The sequence below is a fragment of the Crassostrea angulata genome, chromosome 2 (assembly GCF_025612915.1).
Source record: "Crassostrea angulata isolate pt1a10 chromosome 2, ASM2561291v2, whole genome shotgun sequence".
Classification (NCBI taxonomy): Eukaryota; Metazoa; Mollusca; class Bivalvia; order Ostreida; family Ostreidae; genus Magallana; species Magallana angulata.
This window is the reverse complement of record NC_069112.1, coordinates 10,880,300-10,895,151: the sequence shown is the minus strand read 5'-3', so window position 1 is coordinate 10,895,151 and position 14,852 is coordinate 10,880,300. Positions and strand designations below refer to the sequence as shown.

Below are 14,852 nucleotides of genomic sequence, written 5' to 3'. Positions count from 1 at the left end.
TATCAATGTGGAGTTTAGACCCATAATGGGCCAGCAGACATGGATTTTACATAATAAAAAAAAAACCTTTTTATTTTATTAATATTGGCAAATTTTAAACATCACTTTTCTAATGTGTTATGCGTTAGCTCTGGGTTAGTAGGGGCTTGTAGACACACCCTCGCAGCATTTTTTTTTTTTATTTTTACGCTTTTTCTTTTTAGGTAAATCATTTTTAATAAATAAATCATTTAATATCTTTTTTAACCCTTTAGATAAGGGCCAACAATATATAGTGTTCTTGCGCAATACAAAGAATATCACTTAACAATTTGCACATATATAGTTTAAGATCATGCTCCATTCCTAACAAAACAAAAATGAAACCTTTGATCTTTTCTAAGGATAGGACACGACTATTTTGAGTATTGTTTATCAAGAAGAGCATATAAATTTGGCTTTTAAACAATCTATACGATTATGTAGAAATCGATATTCTGTCGAAATGAGACGTATCCCATATTTGGCAGACTAAGGTAAAATGGCCACGGTCAACTATTGCGTTTTCCACAGGTGGTAATGTTAACTTAAGGATTCGGTCGTAATTTTTGTTTAGCAACATGAACCCCTTGAACAAAAGCACATCAAACTGTCTCGCTTGTTAGAATTTCGTGTTGTGAGGTCAGATTCGTTTTCCGACTAAATCATGGCAGCCATTAAACAAATGTTTGTAATAGATTTATTACTTCTTGCATTTCTACGACAAGAGGCACTCCTTTTAATGCAAAACCTATCTTTCTAGTTTTAGAGCTGAACTCGCCCGAAGGGGGTTAATAGCTTTTTAATGTTATACATTTCCTTAACAAATGATGCAGTGAACAAATATTTGCATATGAAAGAAATGAATTGATGCATGACCCAAATAATTAATAAATTGACCGAAATATAAAAAAAATATAAGGCGTCGAAGAAGTGATCATATTCTTTTCTTACATTTTTCTAAAGTGACCGACCCGGATATGTCCTGTTTATTTTGCAATTAAGATAATATATCGATCATATGATGAACGCAGATCTGAATAGTATTCACAATATGATAACGATGAAGAAAAAGTTTCATGAATGGGAATAGCATAAACACGTGCTCTACTGACAGCAAGCTTTTTTATATCATTAACGTTTTCCATGTTATAAAAATACAGGTTAAATTAAAAAGTTCCTTGTTGTTTTTACTCTAGGCTTTATCTCTGAACAGTACAGTATAATATCAGAACCATGAAATTGTTTAACTTTCTTTTCTATGTTGCTGGATTACTTGAAGCATATTCATATGGTATGTTTTTTATGTTTTTCAACAATAATGTATTTTTATAATAATAGTTACGTGAATATTTAAATGAATTCTAGCATTCTGACTTTTAGTAGTGCCTTAGTGTTCTTAAGCACTGTTTTTAATTCAGAACATCATTTTTTAAGCATTTTTTGGCGCCATTACGCGGTGTGATAAGGCAACTCTCCGGGATCAATTGAATAAATATTACTCCGATCGATATGACGTCACAATAAGCAATAAAGTGTCATATTTTAATCATAAACATGTCAATTTTTACTTTGACTTTAACTTTGATTTCTCTGTATTACGTATAATTATCATTGATGACGTCATATGCATGTTGAATAGAGAAGATCATTGTCGGGAGACAAATCATTGGATTGCAGTGTTAATAATGCCGATATAAGACTTATTTCATACTGATACACAAGATTAAGATGAATGTCAGTTTGGACATAATCAGGATAATACGGGCATGGATATTTTGTTTCATTAGCGAGTATTATAAGGTAAGCGGCCTTTCCTTTGTCAGAGTGTACAAAAAAGGCAAAAGTGTAACACTACCCCGAATATTATGAAAGTTGAATTTGGCATATATCAAAAGCGTATGACCTAAACTACTTGAAAAGTGCTGCTAGAGTCCTTTGCTTTGTTGTTGTAAATAAAAAGTGCGTAGTATTTTCAATGAAATTGAAGAAGTCGAGGGGTTTCCGATAAATAATGACAATATTTATTTAAAGCGAAGTTATATGTTGAAACTCTTGAAGGTAAATGTTCATTAAAACAAAAATAAGATGATTGATGGAAAGTAATGAAAACGCGACTAACCTCAACGTGTACCAAAAATTGGGCACTGGTTATTAGCTGTTAAACCAACAAAAAAACAAACCAACCAGACACCCCCCCCCCAAAAAAAAAAATAAAAATAAAAATAAAAATAAAATAAAAAATAAAAAAAACTGTCGAATAATTATAACACACATGTCGTTTCGATCTACTTAAATAACGTAGATCGAAACAACATGAATTCCTGAATTAGAACTAATTAGACAACAATATTTAATATGCAATCTTGGTGGTTTAAGCGTTTCGGGGACTTCATAAAGTCTTTATATTCTTGGTGTTCAAATAATTGGTCCGAAAATGGTTGTCACTTTGGAAATTATTTTGTTAGAATTGTATTATCACCTGTTTGCTCAACAATTTGTGCAGTTCAGCCCGGCGTATATATTATTGAAGGATTACATGCTGTTTCACTCTTTAATTAAACCGTAGAGCAAATTGATTAATAGCATTAACGTCAATCCGTATAAAGACGTATTGGCATTAAGAAACTTCCTGGTTGTTTATGTTCTAAAATTAAGGTGTGGATAGTAGAGTGTCATATTAGAAACATGAAATGCATTCTTTGTCTTTTTCATGTACCTGGAATACTTGTAGCATTTGCGTATGGTATGTTTGTCTGTGTTTAAATGAATTACTTTTTATGCACTAAGATGTTATATAAATATTCATCATAGACTTAGTACTTAATCGTATTTAGAAAGAAGACAATTACGTTTTTAATTTCTTCGTTTCTGACAGTTTTACTGTTTGTTCGTGCATTTATACTATCATAGACTTTTGTAAATTCAGTGAAGGTAGATGCTCTAGTTTCGTTTCATTGGCATTCTTAAGCACGTTCTTTTTTAACAATACAAGTTACATTGTACACGGTTTTATTCTAATTATGTCAAAGTATTCTATAAGTACACGTATGTAAATCCAAATTGATAATTAGGTTTGCTTATCATAATAGTACTGATTACTTTTTTCTGAATTGTTTGTAAACTTTTAAAGAAAGTTTGCCTTTTTCCTTAAGATGACATCTCAAGCGGCAAAATTGCCACCCAATCACACACCTATGTTGGCACGATGTACGACGCTGGTAACGCAGTTGATGGAAACATAACAAAGTGTATGAGGACGCTAGAAATAGGACAAAATGCTCCTAAAGAGACAGTGTGGTGGAAGGTGGATCTCGGTGCTGTTTACAACATATACAGAATAAACATCTTGTTTAGAAACTACGACGGTTATGGTGTGTACGTTAACTTTGTTTTTATCAAATGAATGTGTTATTCTCTTATACAGTGCATCAATCTTATAATTAACATTTTACAAAATTATTTGTTAGTGTTATTTATATCCATTCCACAGAAAATGTTTTTATCAAAGACAAATTCATATAGCAAAGATAATTATCAAATGATTATGTATCTCGAAAACTTTTGTCGGTTTGGAACTTAACAGGTCAATAATTTAATAAGTAAACCGAAAACACCCATTAGAAAACAGTTGTAAAGTGTGTATTTAACAAAATAGAAACATTCAGAAACACTGGCAGATTACAATAGAAATTGCCCATTAATTTACCCCTTTTTAACTGTAGAAATAATAATATTAGCTAATTTGAATAGTCAATTTAAATTGGAAACGGATATGTGAACAGAGCTTAATCAAAGTACCGAGGAACTGACGGGAGCTGATTTTATCGATGGTTATTTATTATAAAATCAATGATGTGTTATTTTGCATGACAAGTACAGGTAGTTTCTAATCTGTATTTGAATTACGCACATTTTTATAATTTGAACTTTCGGACTTTTTCGACACAAGAATGTTGATAAAACCCCATATGAATCATGTTAAGTAATGTTTAAAGATAGAATAAATTAAATCAAACTATGTATCAGTGATATAAATATTTTTGGAAACTTTTTGGATCCAAGCAATACTGAACTCTCGTCTCGTTCATATCGCCGTTAATCTCCGACAAGCAAGAGAGACTCTCTGCTTGTCGGAGATTTACGGAGACAGCTGAGCATCGAGTTGAACGAGACTATATTGAACTCTGGCGTAAGAATACATACAACTACAAAAAAATTCTAAATTGTTCGTACCATTTAAAATCTAACTATGTTCAAGGTATTTATAAATAAGTTTCCTTGAAAAGCAATGCTTTAGCATACATTATTTCGGATTTATTAATTATTCTTAAGAACTAATTCTTGTCAGCGGCGATGATTTGTGCTTTGGTCCAAACACTGTTTCACTTTTATTTTGTCAGGGTAACTGCATAGGAGAGTTGATTAAAATCAACTTCCAAAAACTGAATTTTACGGTTATTTGAGATATCTAAGATGTTAATTGTGTAACACCAGCTATCTTTCATTTAAGATACATTTATGACAGCAAGATGCTTAAAACGTAATAATTAGTTATTTGTTTTAATTTGCTGGGGTTTTGTAATTTACTATGAGGCAAAAGACACAATCATTTTATAAATAACCCCTCCCTTCTTAAAAAAGGAAACAAAAACAATTTAATGCTAGAATCTTATAGAGTTGTCTGAATAAAAAAAATCATAAAACGTAAATACATGAAATTGAGAATTTAATTAGAAATGTTTCATAATGCAGCCATAATCAGTGTCATCTCTTTCAATAATCATTTTTAAAGTTTTAAAGTATTTGTATTGTCTTCCAAACATTCTGAAACACTGAGACAAAATATGTAAAAATATTTATTGCAGTTGAGCGTCAAAGAGGACGATTCGCAGGATTCTCGCTCTATGTATCAAACTCTGATGTGCTATCTAGTGCAGCTATAAAAAGCTCCTTTCTGTGTTACAAGAACGAAAACCTGTTACCACACCTGAACTTTTCAATAGTGTGTACAGAAATGGGGCGATACGTCATATATTATAATGAACGTTTTAAAGAAGTCCAATACCCAGCAGGATATGAAACCGAAAATGTTCAAACAGAGCTATGTGAGGTCATTGTACAAGGTAAATCGTATCAAACCATTGCTGTTTTTAAATGAATGTGATGAATTAGTTACCCGAAAAGGACAATATCCACCAAGCTGAATTGTAGCTAAAACATCGTATTGGTAAAAAAAAACCAGCAATAATTGTCCTTATATCCGATGATTAAAATTACCCTATGATTTAGCGACAAGTGATTAGACACATACATCAAACTGAGTGTTATTTAGTGAAAAAATTAAAGAAATTAAAACCATAGCCGAACACATTGAGAAACGCGATATTTACAGTACCGATTAGACCCAACCAAACACCAGAGTAAACCTTAAGTAAACCCCGGGTTTACTTTCTGGGTTTACTTGGGGTTTACTCTGTGTTTACTTTTTTAAAATGTAGGTCAACTCGAGGTTTACTTTGGGTTTACTCGGGGTTTACTTTGGGTTTACTAGATAATTCTTACCATCTTACTGTCTGTAATTCCTGCTCCTTGTATATTCCGAATACATAATGCAGCGTCTGCTTTTAGGGGTATACTTCTGATCGGGGTTTACTCTCTGTGTCAGTCGGAGTTTACTGTGGGTTTACTCAAGGTCCACACAGTAAACCCAGAAAATAAACCTGGAGTTTAGTTGGGGTTTACTTACTGTTAAGTTGGGTGTGATCGTTACTGTAATTGGATGACATGAACAAGTTCATGAAAGTCAATTGTAGCATTTATGAATACCCAATCTATCTTTTGTTCAATGTAAAAAAAAAATCAAATGTTATATTGACATCCTAGGCCACTTACTGGCGAATATCAATAACTTTTTTTTCTTAGAATGTTGGATTAAAGGGGCATGGTCACGATTTTGGTCAAATTCTGTTTGTATGTTTTTATTATTTACAACGCTTTAGAAATGCACTACTAATGATCAAAAAAAAAAAAAAATTGAGAGTCATTCGTAGAATTATATGCAAGATACAGAGCTCACAATTCTTAATCATGTAAACAAGGCTCGTACCCTGTTTTTGTTTACATAGGTTTAATATACCAGTAAAAATCTTTTTCCAGCTTATTTGTCTATCTTTTTATTCATCTTAAGCATAGATAAACAGTTCCTAACGTTTATCACATTCGATTTAGATTTAAAACTGAAATTTTTACTTCAACGTTCAAAATGTAAACAAACACTTTGTTTACATAGCGAAGAATTTCAAGCTCTGTAGCTCGTTTCAAACTCAACAAATAACACTCAAATTTCGGTTGCCTATTAAAAATTACTTTCTGAAACATTGTAAATATTAAAATCGGAAAAATAATTGTTGACCAAAATCGTGACCATGCCCCTTTAAAGACGCTTTTATGAATGCAGAAAATGTAATTTGTTTTAAATCAATCCTCAAATTCTCGAGCTTGTGTGCTTCAACGTCTTAAAGCGAGAGTCTCCATGGCGTATTGGTTAGAGTGGGTGACTTGTGCTAAGATGACTTTGGTTCAATCCCTGTGTGCCGAATGTTTTTTGTCCTTAATTGTGTGTCTATTTATCCTAATCATTAATATGACAGATCTAATATCTGTTTTAATTTTATTAAAAATAACAATATGCCTGTTTTCAAGATACATTCAAACGGAAGACCTCTCGTTAGGAGATCGCGTCTTTTCTTGTTTCAAAATCTATATATGGCAATGAATTGTTAGGAAACACAAATTACAACCGATGTAAATAAAAAGATCGCTGTTCATGTCTTCATGCTAGCCCTTTTTTGATAAAAGTAGTGTACATTTAGATCAAAGATACATTTTGTTTAATTCAACAAATCACAAACAATGCTTTTAGCTCTTCATGTCATTACATTAATGCGACATGTCACGAAACAAGTATATTCAAGAGTCAGATTCGGGAAGTGGAGGGGGAGGGGTGCGTAAAAAACTTATCAGCAAAACTCTGTACTATTTAACAATGTGTACTTTACACTAACTTTGTATACCCGCTAGGTTTAAGAAAGTCTACCCTCCGCGTTTTTAGGAGTCATATCAAAATATAGGTACATTTATTATAGGAAAACAATGGAAATTGTCATGTTTTTTCGTGGGGAGCATTTCAAAATATCAAAATGCAAAACATTTGAGTAATTGTAAGTTGAATCGATTAGAATGATCAATGCAAACATTTCTCTTCTACTATGCGAATCAACGTTGTGTCTAGATATATTGCTTAATAGTTTGCAGACTGTGGCCCCCAAAAAATCCTTATTACGTAATAAATGGGTGTGGCAGTGATTTTTTGTCTTTTCGTGTTACGAACTACAATTTGGCATTCACAATGCATAATTAACAAAATATTGATTGTTACATAGTTATTTGTAATAGATTTGTTGACCAAGTTGATCCCTAATTAAACAAACCAGCCCCTTCTTCTTTTTCCATTTAAAAGTACTTACTTTTCCTAACATTTCTGTTTTATATGTCAAAAGAAAATGTGAATTGACAAAAAGATAATGATCAAAACGTATGGAAATTCAAATAATTATACCTAATTTTTGTGCTTAGGCGAGCTCCAAAAAAAAAGCGCAACTGGCATAAAAAAAATAACGTTGCATAACTCTAAACTGTAGTTTGTCTAACCTTTTTTGTTATTTACATCTCTCACATTTTTTCAGTTTAAGTCTAGATCTGCACAGTATGATTCCTAAAAAGCTACAAAATTAGCAATAAATCGGTTTCAGAAGTGACGATATCAAAAATTCAAAATAACCCCTAGAAGAATAACCACTGGCAATCATTTATATTTGTTTGTTAGTTGTAATTTCCCAAAAATGGACAAAATTAGCCAAATAGTTTTTGGGAAATTACAACTAACACAAAAATATAAATGCGTTAATTACACTGGAATGTTACACATGTATATCACTTTAAATATTTAAACAATTTATTATTTGCAAATAATCAAGGAATTTTGATTGAGCAAATGGAGATACTGACTCGTTATCGTATATTTTCAAAGACTTACATTTCTGCTATTTGTATGATTCGACTAAGCGAACAATCGGAGAAAAAGTACATATGATCAAGTTGAATTTATTGACTTTGCATCAATTAGGAGAAAAAATGTAACTTAAAGATTCTAATATATCTTGCGTTTTAAAGCAAATTATACTAACAAAACCATTTAATGGTCATCCTGCTCAATTTATTAACTTGAAAATTATGAAATAAAATGATATAAAAATGATTAACATTTCTTTGCCTTTACTCTCTAGTATATCACCAAAATCACATCATCGTTACCATTAAATTAAAAAAACAATAATGTTACAAAGAACTCAGGCAAGTTTTTTATATGATTTATAACATGTGTTTACTTCTTATAATTCTACATTTAGTGATACAAAGAACTAGTACCACAGCTTCCAAGGATTCAGCGCATACTTTACATTATCTATTATTAAATGTACATTTGATTTATACTTGACACAGGTTGTGCTAATGCCAGTGTATACGGTAAGAACTGTGACACGCCTTGCCCCACCAACTGTAAAAACAACACATGTCACATACAAAATGGAACGTGTTTTACGTGTATACCCGGATGGACTGGACATTATTGTAATACAAGTAAGATGACACATTCTATATTTCACCTTGAAAGATTTTCATTCTTTTTGTTTCAGTTATATTTAAATAATTTATTTAAGCATTAATTTTCAGGTAAGTGTACCGACACATTTTATATTTAATATTTAAACAGTGTAAGTTTTCTCATTTTTAACAGTAATTACATCATTCAAGTGTTGTCCTTGGGTTAGTATACCACTTTTTTTAACAGAATGTGAAGAAGGATGGTATGGTTTCAGCTGCAGTCAACAGTGTGAAGGACAATGTAAAGATGGTACTATCTGTAATCACGAGAATGGTCACTGTGAGAAAGGTTGTGATGCTGGATGGACAGGAACTTTCTGTGATATAGGTAATGCTTGTGATTTAAAAAAAAAAATTAAGAAGATATGTCAGATAAATTCACAATTTAGGATAATATTTGCATCGTCATAATATAGTAACATGAATTACTTAGTGATAAGGGCATTCTGATGATAAAGTTACGTAATCTTTTGATTAGTATTGTGACATGACTGGATGAAAGTTATTCAAGATTACTTCATAATTCTTGTGTCATCTTATTGAGCTAGATGTATCAAAAAGCTAAATAAATTGTCAATAAATATTTTTCGATAACCTCAAAGAAAATTGGTTTTATTTATTGGCTCGCGCGAAAAAAAAAACAACTTTTAAGATTTAGATTTTCAGGTGTAAAAAACGTTCACTTCTGTCCCAGCTGCATAGTTTGTCTCCGAAAAAATAATCGCTTTACATGGTATGATAGAATTAATTCATTCATTTTCAAAGTTGGTTTAATTTAAACATCTGTAATATAAATTGCACGTGTGTTTTGTTTAGATAGAATTCAAGAAATTGCATTCTAATTAAAACACTATTAATATGTTACCTTTGTAAAGGCATCAGTATACCTTTAACGATCATAAATTTCTTTTATGGCCTAACACAACAACAACCTGATGAGATAGATGTTATACCTATACCAGGATTGATTTTGATTGAAATTATATTTTTCTTCACTAAGATAAAAATTTAAAAAAAAATATTAACAAAATGTACACTATATGTACTTTAATTGTTATTTGTATGGTGAAATTATTACAAAGTTGCTCTCTGATGCAAAATTCTTATGAAATCGTCGTATCAAATCATTTGGCCTTAAAAGTAAAATACCAAAAAAAAATCAAAAAATCAGAGAATTTGTTTACATCACTTGGAGAAAAAAAGAGGATGTAAGATTTAACAAAATATATTTTGACTTACAATGCCAATTCTGCTCTCGATTTAATAGGAAGTTTGATTTCCTGTGCGTTCGTTTTTGTTAACTTATTATTTAATTTTGTTATCAAATGATTCCGATTTAATTATGAATTTCATTTCATGTTAATTGTTAAAACCATCAAGTATGTTATTAACTTTTGAGTGTAGTGGGTTTTTTTTTTAAACTTTCAAGTAGTAGGTTAATGACCTACTTTTTGAGCTAATTGTCATTTTGAAATGTAAAAAAAACCTTAAAAATGTTTCACTTTAATTGAAACTTTCGCCATCGTGAGGATATTAAGATAGATCAATTCTGTTAAAAATAAACTCGGTTTATGAATGACAGTGGCAATATACATACAAATCATTAAAGGGGCATGGTCACGATTTTGGTCAAATTTTATTTTTCTGTTTTTATTATTTGCAATGCTTTAGGAATGCATTTCTAATGATCAAATTAAATTTGGGTGCCAGTCGTTGATTTTTAAGCAAGATACAGGTCTCACAATTCTTGGTCATGCAAACAAGGCTCGTGCCCTGTTTTTGTTTACATAGTTTCAATATACCAGTAAAAAATCTTTTTATAGCTGGTTCGTCTATCTTATTTTTCATTTAAAGCATAAATAAATAGTTCCGAACGATTAGCACATTTATTTTAGGTCGAAAACTGGAATTTTCACTTCAACATTCGAAATGTAAACAAACGCTTTGTTTACATAGCGAAGAATTGTAAGCTCTGTAACTCGCTTATAACTCATCAAATGACACTCAAATTTTGGTTGCCTATTAATTATGCCTTAGTAAAGCATTGTAAACATTAAAATCGAAAAAATAATTTTTGACCAAAATCGTGACCATGTCCCTTTAAGTGTTCAGTAGTAGTTTAGAATGAAAATTTTTAGTCCGAAGGTTCTAATTACTTTGCAAATCCTTACCAATTTTCATTCAATGCAACAGAAACTTGAATGATCATAATACGTAAACAGTTTTAGTATTAAACAACATATATTAACCTTATTCTGCTGCCATAATTTGTATCTGAAGTGAATGATAAAAAAGTTTTTTTTATTGTTTTATATCATATTTCAGTATTTTTGCATTAAGTGCCTTACGATTAACTTAAAGAATGAGTGTGGTCAAACCAACAAAATTATGCAAAATAATATTGACTAACAAAAAACATTTAGATTTTAATATCATATCACTGCCAAAAGTGTTTTAGCGGACAACACAATAAACAAATGTAGTCAACATTTCCTCTGCTTTGCTATATGTGCATTTTTAGCCAAAGTGTGGTTTAAAGTCTCGAATGGTGTGTCAATAATAATTTATTTAAAAAATACTGTTTGAGTTTAGAACAAACTTATGCTAAGTCAATAATGATTGATTTTATAAAATACTTGTTTGTATAATAGCATCGGGCCTTTTTTAACAATCTGAATTTAAAAATCCAGTCCCTGAGTAAACAATATCTTTCAGAAAAGCACTAAACGAGGGAGGGAAAATGACAGCTTTGTACTGTTATCTGAGATTTCATGTACACCATTTAACTTCTTGATCTCACAATCAATAGGGATCTTCTTTAGGTCATCAAATGTTGTGATATAAGGATTTATTGCAAAAACTCTAATGCTTTTTGATATATCACCCAAAACGAAATATCTATAGCACTGTGAATTAGAATCGATTTGCTTATGAAATGTAGAATTAAAATACAAAATTGATATAAATACATTATTTTAAGCAACCAAAAAAAAAATGACTTGAGCAATAATAAGTTAAACATTAATATGATTTATTAAAAAAAAAAACTATTCATATTGATACCATTATCGGTAATAGATTGTTATGATGGGACCTATGGATATAACTGTGTCAACAACTGTAGTGGGCACTGTCTGGACAATTCGCCGTGTAACAAACAGACGGGTAAATGTAACAAGGGATGCAACCCGGGATATACTATAGGTGATTGCAGCAAAGGTAAGTTTAATAATAAATCGTACACATTTTGCTTTATTTTTTACTTATTAGGGTCTTCTTAAGGGTCTTTTTAACCAATTTCAATGAAACCTTCAGAGATTTTTGCAGATTAGAGTCACTCGAAGACGTTAAAGTTTTAAAGGCAACGTCATTACCGTTTTGACGTAACGTCATTCTTGAAATTTTAAGAAAGTCATTTTGTCCGGGGCTTTTCTCAAAAATGCTTTAAGATACGAGCTTGACAATTTTTATGGTTATGCATTTGTCATTTTACCTCTGTAATAATTCTGGTATTGAAAGTCCGTCACTTATGGTCGAAACAGGAAGTGAATCAAATTTTTCGAAATCTTAAATTTTTTGATAAAAAAAACAAACCATATACGTATTTTGTAGAGCTTTAATAGCTGAACCTAATAGTGGAAACAGTTTAAAAATCGGATGATGCGTTACAGAGGAATTGGGATTAAAAATTGATTTTTCTGTAAATTTTGATTCCGCGTTCTAGGTTTAAAAAATAGCGTAAATTTCAAAGTGAAATCAACTCGTACCAAAATTTATTCGATTTTTGTTAAGTCTTACTTTGACACATTCTGATATTTTTTGTTAAGTCGTTCTTGAAATCGAAAAGGTTTTTGTTAATACGTACTCAAAATCAGTCGGATTTTGTTAAATCGTACAAAGAATTATTCGATTTTTTTCTCTGTTTTTGTTTAAGTTACCCGTGTTATTGGTATAAGAACTAGCATCTAGCTTTACTCTCGACATTAACGGAAGACCCATTCGTTGCTTTGCAACGAGCTTTGTTCCAGTTTATTTTTAAGTTTGGAAAGTTTGATAATGCAAATGTATACCTTAATGATTGATATTATTTGCATTCATTTAAATATTTCAATGTTCAAAAGTGCTCTATATTTCAAACACGTTTTCCTGTTCCTAGAGTGCTCAAAGGGATATTTTGGATTGAACTGCAAAGAACGATGTAGCGGTCAGTGTGCTAACAGTGAACCATGTGACCATATCAATGGAGTGTGTCACAGTGGTTGTCAGGACGGATACATTGGGGACAATTGTAAAAGCGGTAAGGAGTATTCAATATTCATCCAGTAACATAAGTTTAGAAAGAACTAGCACATCGTTTACAATGTTAATAGACTTGATCTCTAAGTTTGGCTATTTCAGATACATTTGAAATGATATATGTTAATATATATATATATATATATATATATATATATATATATATATATATATATATATATATATATATATATATATATATATATATATATATATATATATATATATATGTAAATCATGTACAAAAATGTTTTCACAAATCTAAAGATTTTCGATTATTTAAAAAATATTTTATTTCGACTCTTGATGCACATCTGCACTGTAGAGAAAATTTGACTGTATATATGCATGTGTTAATGAAGTTAGTGTACATACTTGGAGGAAAGGAATCTGTTTCCCGTTTAAGAAAAAGTCAGTAGTAAACAATATGAAAAGTATCACATCTTATGTATTGGTAAGATCAGTTCAAGCATATCTTTTACAACATACACCATAGCATAGCATTGAAAGCTTAAGAGCATAGCATTGGAATACCATGCTATCGCATTGGACTAGAGTACCATAGCATACAATATAATAGATTCTCAGCTGTCATAACATATCATATCATAGCATTCCATAGTATAGCATACAACATGATTTTAACTCGGCTTTAACTAGTTTTATTTAAAATAATAAATATTCACATTAGGTGTATATATTGGCTTCTTATCATTTCATTCCGAACTGTTTGGAATGTTTTCCGTGAATGGAGTCGTTTTTGTTCAAATATTATAGCATAGCATATCCTTAGGCCCTCATTTCTGTCTCTCATAACATAGCATACAAATTTTAGAGCATTGTATTGGAACCTAATAGTTTATCATTAAAATAGTATACAATAGCATAGCATAAAATTGTAAAAGATATGCATAAAATTGCTGTAATCATGGTTTAAAAAAATTAATCAGACATTGTACAATGTACACGCTACATTAAGTCGCTCTCAACATAACGTTCGAGTAACGATTGCGTGGGTAACAATTGTGCGTAAACGTGTTATTTTAAAAGACAATCGGTATTATTTGTCTTTTGTTGTTCTTGTGGTTTTTTTTTTTATCTTTTGTATCACCTTTGACCTATTTCTGTATCATTTACCTCTAGCTTGTGATGAAGGATATTTTGGCAATAAATGCTCACGACAATGTTCACCTAACTGTAAAAGTGATACATGTCGACACACAGACGGATGGTGTACATGTGCTGCAGGTTTAAAGGCTGATAATTGTACCATCGGTAATTTTTGCAGAATATGCATTGTTTTATTTATTTTCATCGGCAAAGCAAAGATAGAACTTTTCGCTGTTAATACAGATAACAATATTGTATATGTTTTTTAACATTCATAGACGCGTTAAATTTATCTTTGTAAAATGTAATATTAAGTGCAAATTCAAGTATCTACAATGTAAACAAAATAGCTTCCAAATATTTGAAGTTCCGATTAACGTTCGATATGTTTGTTTGTTTTTATTATACTGTAATTTAAAAAAATGTATGCATCATAAGTTAACACATATAAATAAATTACCTCCAAGGTTAACCAAAAAGCTTTAAAAATCCAAAAAACATCAAGGACATAAATGCATATAAGGTAAAATAAATGATATCTACATCATGGTTTTATATAAATCAATTACAAAACAATACCAAAAATATACCTGTTTCAGAGTATAAGACACGCCAATTTATTTCTTGAGCTTTTTCTATAAGAACAATCACCTGCTGCTTATTGTGCCATGAACATTTCATTGTTTTCAAATATGAAAAAA

The 14,852-nt window shown here is 30.7% G+C and overlaps 1 protein-coding gene across 2 annotated transcripts in view; it reads left to right on the top strand.

The window, feature by feature from the left end:
- Positions 1–1,251: 1,251 nt before the first annotated feature.
- Positions 1,252–14,852, top strand: part of LOC128172968 (receptor-type tyrosine-protein phosphatase epsilon-like) — a 29,733-nt gene continuing 16,132 nt past the window's right edge. For both annotated transcript variants that reach the window (XM_052838706.1, XM_052838707.1), the window contains exons 1-8: positions 1,252–1,312; positions 3,174–3,392; positions 4,887–5,144; positions 8,584–8,721; positions 8,933–9,073; positions 11,824–11,964; positions 12,902–13,042; positions 14,185–14,316. In XM_052838706.1, the coding sequence (XP_052694666.1) occupies positions 1,255–1,312; positions 3,174–3,392; positions 4,887–5,144; positions 8,584–8,721; positions 8,933–9,073; positions 11,824–11,964; positions 12,902–13,042; positions 14,185–14,316 (1,228 nt within the window). In that variant the 5' untranslated portion in view covers positions 1,252–1,254. The remainder of the gene's footprint in view (positions 1,313–3,173; positions 3,393–4,886; positions 5,145–8,583; positions 8,722–8,932; positions 9,074–11,823; positions 11,965–12,901; positions 13,043–14,184; positions 14,317–14,852) is intronic.